Genomic DNA, 12,370 nt, shown 5'->3' with positions numbered 1-12,370 from the left:
CTACTCACACATCTACCCACCCCATTCATCCATCCATGGACTCACACACCTACCCACTCCATTCATCTGTCCATTCACCCACCCCACTTATCCAGCCACGTACCCATCCATCCACTCAGTCACCCACCCAGTCACCCACCCACCCACCCAGTCACTCACCCACCCATCCACCCATCCACCTACCCACTTACCCATCCACCTACCCACTTACCCATCCACATACCCACCCACCCATCCATCCACCCACTCACCCGTCTACCAACCCCATCCATCCATCTATCCATCCACCCCATTCATCTGTCCATCCACCCACCCCACCCACCCACCCCATCCACTAATCCACCCATACAACCAGCCACCCACCCACCCAAACACCCACCAGCCCCTGCTCTGTGCTAGGCCTACTGCTGAGTGCTGGGGGTACAGTGGTGGAGAGGATGGTTAACCTTCACCTTCATGAATTTGGGCATCAAAAGGGCATGCAGACCAAAGACAAATCAAAGACAAATAAAATAATTCTGAGTGGCCCTCTGAGCCATGGTAGGCATAAATAACAGTTTGCTAGAGGAAACCCAACTAGAGATGGAGGATTCCTTTGGGAGGAAGGGACATTTGAGCTGAAATCAAAAAGATTGGAAGCCAGACCCAGCAAGAAAGTGAGGGAGCAGCCGTGCAAAGCCTCGAGTAGGAAGGCGGCCAGCACCAGCAAGATGCTCAAAGCAGCCTCGTGTGTCCGGCATGTGAACATGGACGGGCGGTCCAGAGAGGCACTAAACAGTGTGATCAAAGAGCAAGCACAGCCACTGAAGTGAGGCCCAACTGTGCGCTTCTGTTTGCAGGAAAATGCAGAACTGTTCAGGGCAGACACACTGAGCCTGCCCTGGAAGGATTATGTCATCTACATTGACGACATGGTCTTAGATGAATTTGACCAGTTCATTCGTAAATCTCTGAATTTCCTAATGGACAACATGGTTATAGATGTAAGTTATCAACATAAGGTAATATATTTATGTATATGTATTCTTATCTGTTAGAATCTATAGTTTCTAGTTTCTTGATGAACAGGCTATCATTTTATAAATAGACTTATTAAAATATATCTTACGCAATCTACTTGACCTGGTTTTAAACCTGGAAGTCCTGCATCCCAGAATCCCCTCAGTCCCAGGCACTCAGGACCACTGGTCACTTTAAATCTGCCATAACATAAATTGGCTGCAGAAAACCTCGAGAGACCTAAGAGGCTGGTCCTGCCTCACTGCCAGGTGAAGGAAAGTGGACGCCACTGCCCCCTACTCATGTGGATTGGGGGGAGGGTCTCCTGTCAGCAACAACAGCCACTCACCTACTCAATTATATACGGCTGAGTAGAAGGTAAACCAGTCAGCAAAGACGTTGTGCTGGTTAATCCCATGGAGGCATGCTTTCCATGGCAGTGGCCCCTTTCCTACCTGTATCTTCTTTTTATTTTATTTTTTTATTTTTTTGAGACAGAGTCCCGCTCTGCTGCCCAGGCTGGAATGCAGTAGCATGATCTCAGCTCACTGCAAACTCCACCTCCTGGGTTCAAACAATTCTCTACCTCAGCCTCCCAAGTAGCTGGGATTATAGGTGCCCGCCACCACGCCTGGCTAATTTTTGTATTTTTAGTAGAGGCAAGGGCTCACCATCTTAGCCAGGCTGGTCTTGAACTCCTGACCTCATGATCCACCAACCTTGGCCTCCCAAAGTGCTGGGATTACAGGCGTGAACCACCGTGCCCAGCCCTGCATCTTTTTTGTTGTGATGGTTTCTAAATGATTTTGAGTACCGCCAGGAGGCCAAGATCAAAGGCTCCTCCAGGCTACCAGCAACAAAGGAACATGGCAGTGTCGTGCCCTTGCACCGACCAGGGAGGGTGGATGGTGTTTGAGTCTGGCATATGGGTCTCAGAGGCCAGCTGGTAACCAGTCACAGACCCAAAATTCAGTTGACGAAAGTAGTCGTCACTACAGACTGTCCCAATGAAAAGCGTCTCAATGAAAACCATAAAGAAGTCCCAGTAACAAAGTGTTCTTCTCAAAGAGTTCCAGGGAGTCCTCCTACTTTGTGAGTAGCCTGGGGGCAGGAGCCGACCTGAGTCTTTAGAAAAGTCTGGTCACACAATTGACCGTTTGTCCCAATTAGCACCTCACTCAGATACTGATACAGCCCCCTCCTGCTCATAGACAAATTGGGGGGCTCAAAAGCCCATAACCCACAGGTCCAATGGGGACTCATTCGGGGGCAGATCAGTGGCCACAGTGTGATCTCACAGCCTGGTGGATCCTGGCCCACATTTTAAGAATCGTTAGTTTGGCAGGAAGAGCACTAGGGTTCTCAGTCCCATCACTGTAAACCAGAGCAGCGCCTGCAGCCCTGCAGCCTCACAGGGGCCTCCAGAACTCTGTAAACGGGGACTTCCAAGGGAGAGGGACAGGCAGGCTTGGCCAGCCCCTGCAGTACCTGCTTTGTGTGTTAGTGATTCATTTAGCCCCTGTAGCAACCCAGAACAATGGAAACAATGTCTCCATTCTTTTTTTTTTTTTTTTTTTTGAGACAGAGTTTTGCTTTTGCCCAGGCTGGAGTGCAATGGCGCAATCTCAGCTCATTGCAACCTCCGCCTCCTGGGTTCAAGCGATTCTCCTGCCTCAGCCTCCCGAGTAGCTGGGGTTACAGACACCCACCACCAGGCCCAGCTAATTATTTTGTATTTTTAGTAGAGACGGGGTTTCGCCATGTGGGCCAGGCTGGTCTCAAACTCCTGACCTCAGGTGATCCACCCGCCTTGGCCTCCCAAAGTGCTGGGATTACAGGCATGAGCCACTGCGCCTAGCCAACAATGTCTCCATTCTATAAAATATTTAGCCTCATTTTATATATTTGGGGAAACTGGGAGTTAAGTGACTCCCCAAGGCCTCACAGCTGGCAAGTAGCAGGTGTGGGCTTTGAACCGAGATCTGAGTTCTACCTGATCCTGCCCCTCCCCTTGCCCCAACCTGCCCCTGCCTGCTTTTGGCCTTGTGGCTGTACATTTGGCTCTGTAGCGATTGCTCAAGGAGCGGGGTGCGCTGAGACACGAGCTCTCAGAAGCTTCCCAGATAAGTGGAAGGCAGTGACACATTGATGGTACGGAGTGGATGATCAGGGCACTGAGAATCATCCGATGGAGGACAGAGGTGTTGACCACTGCCAACCCCACCCCTGTTTCAGGAGAGTGTCGCTCCCCTGTTTGAGATCCGCATGGAGCTGGACGAGGATGGGCTGACCTTCAACCCGACCCTGGAGGTGGGCTCAGATCGCGGCTTCCTGGCGCTGATCGAGGGCCTGGTCAACGACATCTACAACGTAGCCAGGCTCATCCCTCGGCTGGTCAAGGACAGGATGAACTACAAGGTCAGTCCTGGCCTCTTCTGGCCGTACACAGGGCCATCCATTGCTTTCCCCATTTGGTGTTGCCGCCCTAACTCGGCAAGGCTTGGCTGTTTACCTTTTTTTTCTTCTTTCTTTTTTTTTTTTTTTTTTTTGAGACGAAGTCTCACTCTGTCGCCCAGGCTGGAGTGCAGTGGCGCGATCTTGGCTCACTGCAAGCTCCGCCTCCTGGGTTCAAGCCATTCTCCTGCCTCAGCGTCCCGAGTAGCTGGGATTACAGGCACCCGCCACCACGCCTGGCTAATTTTTTTGTATTTTTTTTAGTAGAGACGGGGTTTCACCGTGTTAGCCAGGATGGTCTCGATCTCCTGAACTCATGATCCACCCGCCTCGGCCTCCCAAAGTGCTGGGATTACAGGCGTGAGCCACCGCGCCCGGCCCTGTTTACCTTTTAAATGACATCGTGTGACCTCTAGGATGACATGGCCACTTCTCTCCCCACTCCCACATCTGTCGTCCTTCCCAAAGCAGCTTCTTCTCAGTCAGCCTGCCTAGGTTTCATTCCCTCATCATTCCTCCAACCCCCTGACACGATGACAAGAGGGTAACCTTTCCCAACTTCCTGACTGTTCACTTAGTCCTGTAATTTTTTTGAGACAAGGTCTCACTCTGTCACCCAGGCTGGAGTGCAGTGGTTCAATCTCGGCTGACTGCAGCCTCTGCCTCCCGGGCCCAACTGATCCTTCCGCCTCAGTCTCCCAAGTAGCTGGGATTATGAGCATGCATCACCAAGCCCAGCTTGGTGATGTATTTTTTTTTTTTGAGATGGGGTTTTGCCATGTTGTTGCCCAGGGTGGTCTTAAACTTCTTTATTTTTTTATTTTTTGAGACAGAGTCTTGCTCTGTCGCCCAGGCTGGAGTGCAGTAGCATAATCTCAGCTGACTGCAACCTCTGCCTCCTGGGTTCAAGCGATTCTCCTGCCTCAGCCTCCTGAGTAGCTGGGACTACAGGTGCATGCCACCATGCCTGGCTAATTTTTCTTTTTTTAAATATTTTTAGTAGAGATGGGGTTTCACCATGTTAGCCAGGATGGTCTCAATCTCCTGACCTTGTGATCCACCCGCCTTGGCCTCCCAAAGTGCTGGGATTACAGGTGTGAGCCACCGTGCCCAGCCTCAGTCCTGTAATGTAAACACTGATTCTCCCAGTACTGAGGCAATTTGACAAATGTGCCTCCCACTGCCTTCTGAAATCATCTCTTCTAAACGCATCAAACAAGACACATGGAGAGCCTGGCCAGGCTCTGGGGTAGGAAGGACAAAAGTCATGGGAAATTCAGCTCCCCGCTTAAGGGAGGTTTGAGGTGGTGTGTTTGTCAAAGCACCTATTTGTATAGCAATAAAAAAAAAAAATCTGAAAAGACTTAAGTGACCTAAATGTATGTGGAAGAGGGGAGTGGCTTGACCAATTCTGGCCCAAACACAGATTCTGTGAATTGTCACAATGAGCCAAGGATGGAAAGGTGTTGTGACAGGTTATTAGACATTTATCAAGTTACAGAACAATGTTTAGAATATGGTTTCATTTGCTTAAACAAGCAAAAATCTGGGTGAGTGCTTACCAGGAAGGGGAAAGAAGGGAGGGGAGAGGGATGTGGCTGCAGGCTTTTCCTGTCATGCATTTCTGCGTTGTTTGAATTGTAAAATAATGGACACATATGATTTGTCATAACAAATATTTACAGCGAGATGAGCTGTCCTGTCCAGGAGGGAGGGATGTGCGTGTGCTCGTGTGTGTATGCGTGTGCTTGGATGCATATGTGCCCGTGTGCGTATTTGCATGTGTGGCGGGGAGGCATGCTTGTACAGAGGTGACACGAGGACACGAGTGAACAGCTAATGACCTGAGAAGGTCAAGGACAGCTCCCGAGAGGAGTGGGCGTGTGAGCGGATTCTGGAAGGGTGGGAGGAGGTTTCCATGCTGAGAAGATGGCTGTGATTTTAGGCCCAAGTGCAAGCAGCAAGCTGTTCCAGAGTTGAGAATAGAATTTGCCCCAGTTACGCAGACGCTAGGTTAGCACATGTCCTCAGAATGAGTGTGTCCCGGGTGTGCCCCTCCCACTGTCCCCAAAGCAGGCTGCTCTCGGGCACCCACGGTTGCTGCAGACAGAGCTGCTCCACCCCTGGGCTCTGCCAGCACACACACTCAGGCTGCCTTGCAGACACCCTGGGACGCTCAGGCAGAACATTCCAGAGCTGAAGGGCCTGTTGCCCGGGAGAAGGGTCCCTCAAAAGCCTGCTGGTCTAGCGGAGTCTTACCTGGTGCCAAGCTGTGGAAGACAATGAGAGAGTCAGGCATCTAGACTGCTGGGTCCCAGGGCCACTTCCCAGAGACCCAAGTACCCTAGCTTGGTGGCAGAGAGTACCCAAGGGATGCTTCCCATGGGTACCAGGGTGGCCAACCCAGAGGAGTTGGGGTCAGGACAAGGAGGAGATAGAATGTGGGCCCCAGGCTGCCACAGGGATCTAGAGAGCTGAGCTGCCCACAAGGGACACCAGCAAGGGGCAAAGACCCCAGGCAGCAGGCCTCACCTGCCTCTGGTATGCCAGGCTGCCACCAGCCCAGCCCAACTGGAACTTGGATCCCACCTGGGGAGATCCAAAGGAGTGCAGGGGATAATCTCGGCTGGAGAAGGTAGATGACTGGAAGTTACCATACTGAAATCCAGAAGCACCTGCCTGTGCTCTGAACACTGCACTCCCCACCCTGAGCAGAAAGAGGGGCCATGAGGAGGGACGGGAGCCACATGTCAGGCACAGGCGAGCCTGTGGCTGAATTCTGAAGCACACACCAAATGCTTTCCTGCAGCCACGAGGAGCTTCAGGCTTCTCTCCCCTGTGGCTTCTTTCCATCCACAACTTACATGCAGGGTGGCCTGGCCCAGCCCTAGGGCCAACCTTCCCCTTCCATCCCAGCCCCACTGACTTCACCTCCTCAATTACACCATTTCCTCGTCCCACCCCTTACCAACGAGGTCCCCTGCACAGACAAGATCTCCATGCACATCTGGGTCCCAATGGGGCCTCTCTGCAGCTGTCATGTGGGCTCTGGGCTATAGGCCGTCTTCAGTTGTCTGGTACCTGACCCTGGGTGATTTAGGGCAGGGGAAATACTGGCTTGGTGTGAGAGTTGGGTAAAGGGGAGTGGTTGAGGGTCGGCTGGTTTGCATATGCATGCCCCCAGATGAGCCTTTTGCTATCTCAAAGAATTGCCTAGCCCTGGGAAAGGCAGGCTCTTCCTGGCCCATAAGGTTTTTTTATTTTATTTTTTTAAGATGTCAAAATTGGGCTGGGCGCATTGGCTCACGCCTGTAATCCCAACGCTTTGGGAGGCTGAGGCAGGTGGATCACCTGAGGTCAGGAGTTTGAGACCAGCCTGACCAACATGGTGAAACCCCATCTCTAATAAAAATGCAAAAAATTAGCCAGGCATGGTGGTGGGAGCCTTTAATCCCAGCTATTTGGGAGGCTGAGGCAGGAGAATCGCTTGAACCTGGGAGGCAGAGGTTGTAGTGAGCTGAGATCGGGCCACTGCACTCCGGCCTGGGTGACAGAGCGAAACTCTGTCTCAAAAAAAATAAAATAATGTCAAAATTTCCTAAGATACAGACAATAAAAATGTGATTAATACACACACCGACCACCTTGGGATTCTCCAGTCCTGTATATAAGCCAACGAGTTCTCTCTTTGCTTAACCAGTTTGGGTTGGGTTTTCTGTCGTTGGCAACTATAAAGATCCATCTAGCGCTGGCCTCTCGTGCTCTCTACTCTAGCCACCGACGGTAGACTTCTTTTAGTTCCCCTAACACGCTGCCTCCTCCCACCACAGGGCCTTTGCACGGGCTTTGCTGTTGCCAGGAAAGCCGCCTCTCTTGCTCCTTGTCTACCCATCCATCAGCTCTCAGACCAATGGCCATTTCCTCGGGGCCATTCCCTGACCTGCTCCCCATTTCACCTGAAGCAAGGGGGAGGGCGGAGATGCTTTTTTCTGTGATTCTTTGATGAATGTCGGACCCCGTTCCTGGGCTGTACACTCCTTGCCTGTGTCCCCAGTATCTGTCCCAGCATGTGGTACACAGTGAGAGCGAGCTACTGAATGAATGAATCAATGTGTGAGTCATCTCGGGGTTCCCCAGACAAACGTCACACTTGGCATACCTTCCCATGGCAGAATATCGCAAATCGGCAAAGGTTCCTATTTCCTGTGGTGAGAGCTTGGGCCAGGCACAGTGGCACGTGCCTGTGGTCCCAGCTACTTGGGAGGCTGAGGCAGGAGGATCACTTGAGCCCAGGAGTTCTGGGCTGTAGTGTGCTATCCACTAAGTTTGGCATCAGTATGGTGACCTCCCAGGAGCGGGGGACCACCAGGTTGCCTAAAGAGGGGTGATCGGCCCAGGCTGGAAAAAGAGCAGGTCATCATGAGAGACTGGAAGCCCTTTCGCCAACAGAGAACCACTTCTCAAGGCCGAGAGGACAACACCTAAATTATGAACCAGGCAACATACTTCCTCTTTTTGCTTCTCCCCTGCCCCTTTCAGATGGACCTGGAAGATAACACAGACCTCATAGAGATGAGGGAGGAGGTGTCCAGCCTGGTCGTCAATGCCATGAAGGAGGCCGAGGAGTACCAGGATTCCTTTGAGAGGTACTCCTACCTCTGGACGGACAACCTCCAGGAGTTTATGAAGAATTTCCTGATATATGGGTGTGCAGTCACTGCAGAGGACTTGGACACCCGGACAGATGACACCATCCCCAAAACACCGCCCACCCTGGCTCAGTTCCAGGAGCAGGTGCGTGCAGACCTCACCCACCAGCCTCCTTGTCTCCAGAGTCTTCCAGGAGAGGATCACCAGGCTTGCTTTAAAACTTGGGTGAATTGTTTTAAGATGCAGGTTTCCAGGTAGGGCAAGGCAAACATCAGGAGATGACCACCATTGGAAAGGCAGTTTGTCACTTACAGTTCCCAAGAAGGGGGCATAGCACACCACACAGGCCTGCACGGGGTGGTAGCATCAGGGTCAGTCAGGAGGCAGAGGGAGCTGGGGAAAATGTGGGGAAAATAAAGAGCCTTTATTGTGGCTTCCAGGGAAGGAATGGGCAGAGGTCACAGGTTTAGGGTTGGCAAGTTTGAATAATTTCAGCAGGCTCTAGGCTATAGGGGCTGTCTGGTACCTGACCTCAGGGAGATGAGGGCTGAGGGCTAGTGGGTAGCAGCCCAGAAGGTAAAACCCTGTGAGAGCCCCATCAAGGGGATGGTCGGAGGTGTGGGCTCTGGGTTGGCTCATTTGCATATGAAACCACACCCCCAGGTGAATTGTTTGTTGTCTCTGGAAATTGACTAGGCCTGGGAGGGGTCGTCCATGGGCAAGGCCCCAGATGTCAGAGCATGAAGAACACAGAAAATCACACCTGTCAGTAATAACCTCAAATGTAAATGGATTCAATTCCCCACTTAAAAGATATAGACTGTCTGAATGGATTAAGGTAACCCCAATATATGCTGCTTAGAAGAAACTCACTTCACCTGTAAAGACAGATTGAATGCAAAAGAATAGAAAAAGAGATTCCACACAAACAGAAACCAAGAACAAGTAGGAATAACTATAGTTACATCAGATAAGACAGACTTTATGTCGGCCGGGCGTGGTGGCTCACGCCTGTAATACCAGCACTTTGGGAGGCCGAGGCGGTTGGATCGTGAGGTCAGGAGATCGAGACCATCCTGGCTAACACGGTGAAACCCCATCTCTACTGAAAATACAAAAAATTAGCTGGGCGTGGTGGCAGGCGCCTGTAGTTCCAGCTACTCGGGAGGCTGAGGCAAGAGAATGGTGTGAACCCAGGAGGCGGAGCTTGCAGTGAGCCAAGATCGTGCCCCTGCACTCCAGCCTGGTGACAGAGTGAGACTCCATCTCAAAAAAAAAAAAAAAAAAAAAGACAGACTTTATGTCAAAAACAGTAAAACGAGACCAAGAAGGTCACTATGTAATGACAAAAGGATCAACTCAGCGAGAGGATTTAACAATTCTACATATCTATGCACCCAGCACCAGAGCACCCAGATATATAAAGCAAACAGTGGTAGATCTAAAGGGAGAAACCCCAGTACAGTAACAGTTAGGGATTTCAACACCCTGCTCTCAGCGTCGGACAGATCATCTAGACAGAAAATCAGCAAAGAAACATTGGAGTTAAACTGCACTTTAGATCACAGGGACCAACAGACAGCTACAGAACACTTTACCCAACAGCTGCAGAAAGAATGCATAAAATAAGAAAACATAGTTAATGCACAAACCTCTAGCTCTGTTCCCAATGCACAGTGAGAAAGAGGGCCCCGTGGGCAAGGGTGACCCATGCCCAGGGGTACATTCTGTAGCACAGGGTTGGGGCAGCAGGAGGAGTGACAGAGGCCTCAGGTAGAAGGATGAGCTAGGGATGCCCTTTAGGAGCCTGTGATCTGGTTCACCTCTTGAAGCTTCTGTCCTACCCAGCTTCAGAAGTCCTGCTGCCATGACCCGTTCTGCCCCTTTCTGATGGACTGGCACCTTCTGGGGCTAGACTCTGGGGCTGGAAGGAACAATAACTTGGAATGAGGGCCCCCATGTGTCCCATACTACCCTTTGCTGACCCTGGCCCCAGAGTGGCCGGCAGGTGAGCAGCGCAGGTGCAGTGCAGGAAGGCCCTAGACTGAGGCCCTGTGATGACGCCCCCCCTAGGCTTGCAGGCTATGACAGGCCGCCGGTGGCCGTGTTTTCCAGATCGACTCCTACGAGAAGCTGTATGAGGAGGTGTCCAAGTGCGAGAACACCAAGGTGTTCCACGGCTGGCTGCAGTGCGACTGCCGCCCCTTCAAGCAGGCCCTGCTCAGCACAATCCGGCGCTGGGGCTTCATGTTCAAGCGGCACCTGAGCAACCACGTCACCAACAGGTGGGTCCCCAGCCATGTAGTTGGCGAGCCCAAGGAATGTGCAGAGCACCAGGGAGTGGCCTTCCACTTGAGTGGGTGGCATTTGTCAGGTGCCTCCTCTGGGGTAGCAGGGGGTGGAGGCTGGGCTTTAAGGCCAACTACCCCACCAAGCGTGAGCAGAAAGGTGTCACTGGGCTGCGAGCAAACATTATCCCTCCTCCAAACCCGGTGTACCGAGCACCTGCTCTGTCCGGGTGCCAGATGCGGAGGAAACCTGAAGTCTTTCAGGGAAGGCTGGCGCTGAACAAACAGACCGGCAGCTGTGGGATTATAGGTGGCCATCAGGGCCATGATGGGCACAGTGCCAGGAGAGAGTGTTGCCTGGCTGAATTCCATCCGGGAGGCTAGTGAAGGCCTCTGGGATGTGGCCGTAGCCTGGGACTCGAGGATGGGCTTGAGCTAAGTTGCTGAGGCTTGGGGTGATGTCTGGGCAGGGGCTGAGTGAGCTGGAGGGATCCCAGGTGGGCAGGGGCGCTCCCTCCCCACCTGGGGCCTTCAGTGATGGCCAGTTGACCTCACCGCGGTCGTCCCCCTCTCATGGGGCTCCGTACCATCAAGGGTGGGCCCAAGAGGGGCTGGGCCCACACAAATGGTCCCCTTGTCCCTTAGCCTGGCTGACCTGGAAACCTTCATGAAAGTCGCCAGAATGGGCTTGACCAAGCCCCTCAAGGAGGGGGACTATGACGGGCTTGTGGAGGTGATGGGGCACCTGATGAAAGTCAAGGAGAGGCAAGCGGCCACCGACAACATGTTTGAGCCCCTGAAGCAAACCATCGAGCTGCTCAAGACCTACGGGGAGGAGATGCCAGAGGAGATCCACCTGAAGCTGCAGGTACGTGGTGGGTGGGTGTGGCTGCGTCCAGGTGAGCAGGGAGAAGACTGCGGGAGGCACCACCAAAGGAAGAGCCATCCCAGCCGCGACCATGGACCAGCCCATCACACGCAACCACGGGGGACGCTGTGGGCTAGATCCCCTCTGGACATCAGATCCCCATGGAAAAGGGAGGCGCAGGGAGGAGGTTTCTGGGGGACAGGAGACCCTGGGGACTGCCTCCACGGTGAGGCCAGTGCTCCCTCTGTTCCATTGGTGTTTTGTTGGATTAAAAATGCCTTCATTGTAATCCCAGCACTTTGGGAGAGGGTGGGGAGGATGGAGAGGGTGTGTCCTAGAGCTGCCTCCCAGCCACGTCTAGGTGTGGCCACCGAGGAGACCCCGCTCCCTCATCTCTTGAGTCTGGCCTGGAGTTTCCAACTCCTCCCAGCCCGTCCACCCCTCCTCCCTCCCTCTCCCCTTCTCTGTGTCCAGCCACAGACAGGGCCCACTCTCCTGTCTTATGCACCGACTCCAGACAGTGCCCAAGACCCCACAGCCCTGGGGGTGACAAGAGGGAGGGGCCCCGGCCTGGGCAACACAGGAAAACCCTGTCTCTCTAAAAAATTTAAAAAATTAGCCAGGCATGGTGGCGCACACCTGTAATCCCAGCTGCTCAGGAGGTGGGAGGATCAGTTGAGCCCAGGAAGTCAAGGCTGCAGTGATGTATGATTGTACCACTGGACTCCAGCCTGGGTGACAGAGCCAAGACCCTGTGTCAAAAGAAAAAAAATAAAAGGACTGAGCAGGTTCTCAGCCGTCCCACCCTGAGGTGCTCCAAGCCACACACGTGGCAACTGGGGTAGTAAAAATGCAGACAGAAACCACAGAGCCAGCAACCATAGAAGAAATAGAGAAGTCTCCACTGCAGGCAAAAAGTTCATGGGCTGGGATTTTTTTTTTTCTTTAAAATATTTTATGGCCCGGTGTGGTGGCTCATGCCTGTAATTTCAGCACTTTGGGAGGCCGAGGCGGGCAGATTACTTGAGCCAAGGAGTTCAAGACCAGCCTGGGCAACATGGCAAAATCCCATCTCTACTAAAAATTTAAAAATTAGCCAGGCGTGGTGGCA

The 12,370-nt window shown here is 52.6% G+C and overlaps 1 protein-coding gene across 1 annotated transcript in view; it reads left to right on the top strand.

The window, feature by feature from the left end:
* DNAH17 (dynein axonemal heavy chain 17) overlaps window positions 1-12,370 on the top strand; it is a 150,898-nt gene that overhangs the window by 36,420 nt on the left and 102,108 nt on the right. The window contains exons 18-22 of the mRNA XM_016933024.4: window positions 840-983; window positions 3,235-3,417; window positions 7,993-8,247; window positions 10,219-10,388; window positions 11,037-11,259. Of these exons, the coding sequence (XP_016788513.3) occupies window positions 840-983; window positions 3,235-3,417; window positions 7,993-8,247; window positions 10,219-10,388; window positions 11,037-11,259 (975 nt within the window). The remainder of the gene's footprint in view (window positions 1-839; window positions 984-3,234; window positions 3,418-7,992; window positions 8,248-10,218; window positions 10,389-11,036; window positions 11,260-12,370) is intronic.

This window comes from Pan troglodytes, chromosome 19, assembly GCF_028858775.2.
Source record: "Pan troglodytes isolate AG18354 chromosome 19, NHGRI_mPanTro3-v2.0_pri, whole genome shotgun sequence".
NCBI lineage: Eukaryota > Metazoa > Chordata > Mammalia > Primates > Hominidae > Pan > Pan troglodytes.
Note: the sequence above shows the minus strand (reverse complement) of the source record. Positions and strands in the feature narration are given on the sequence as shown.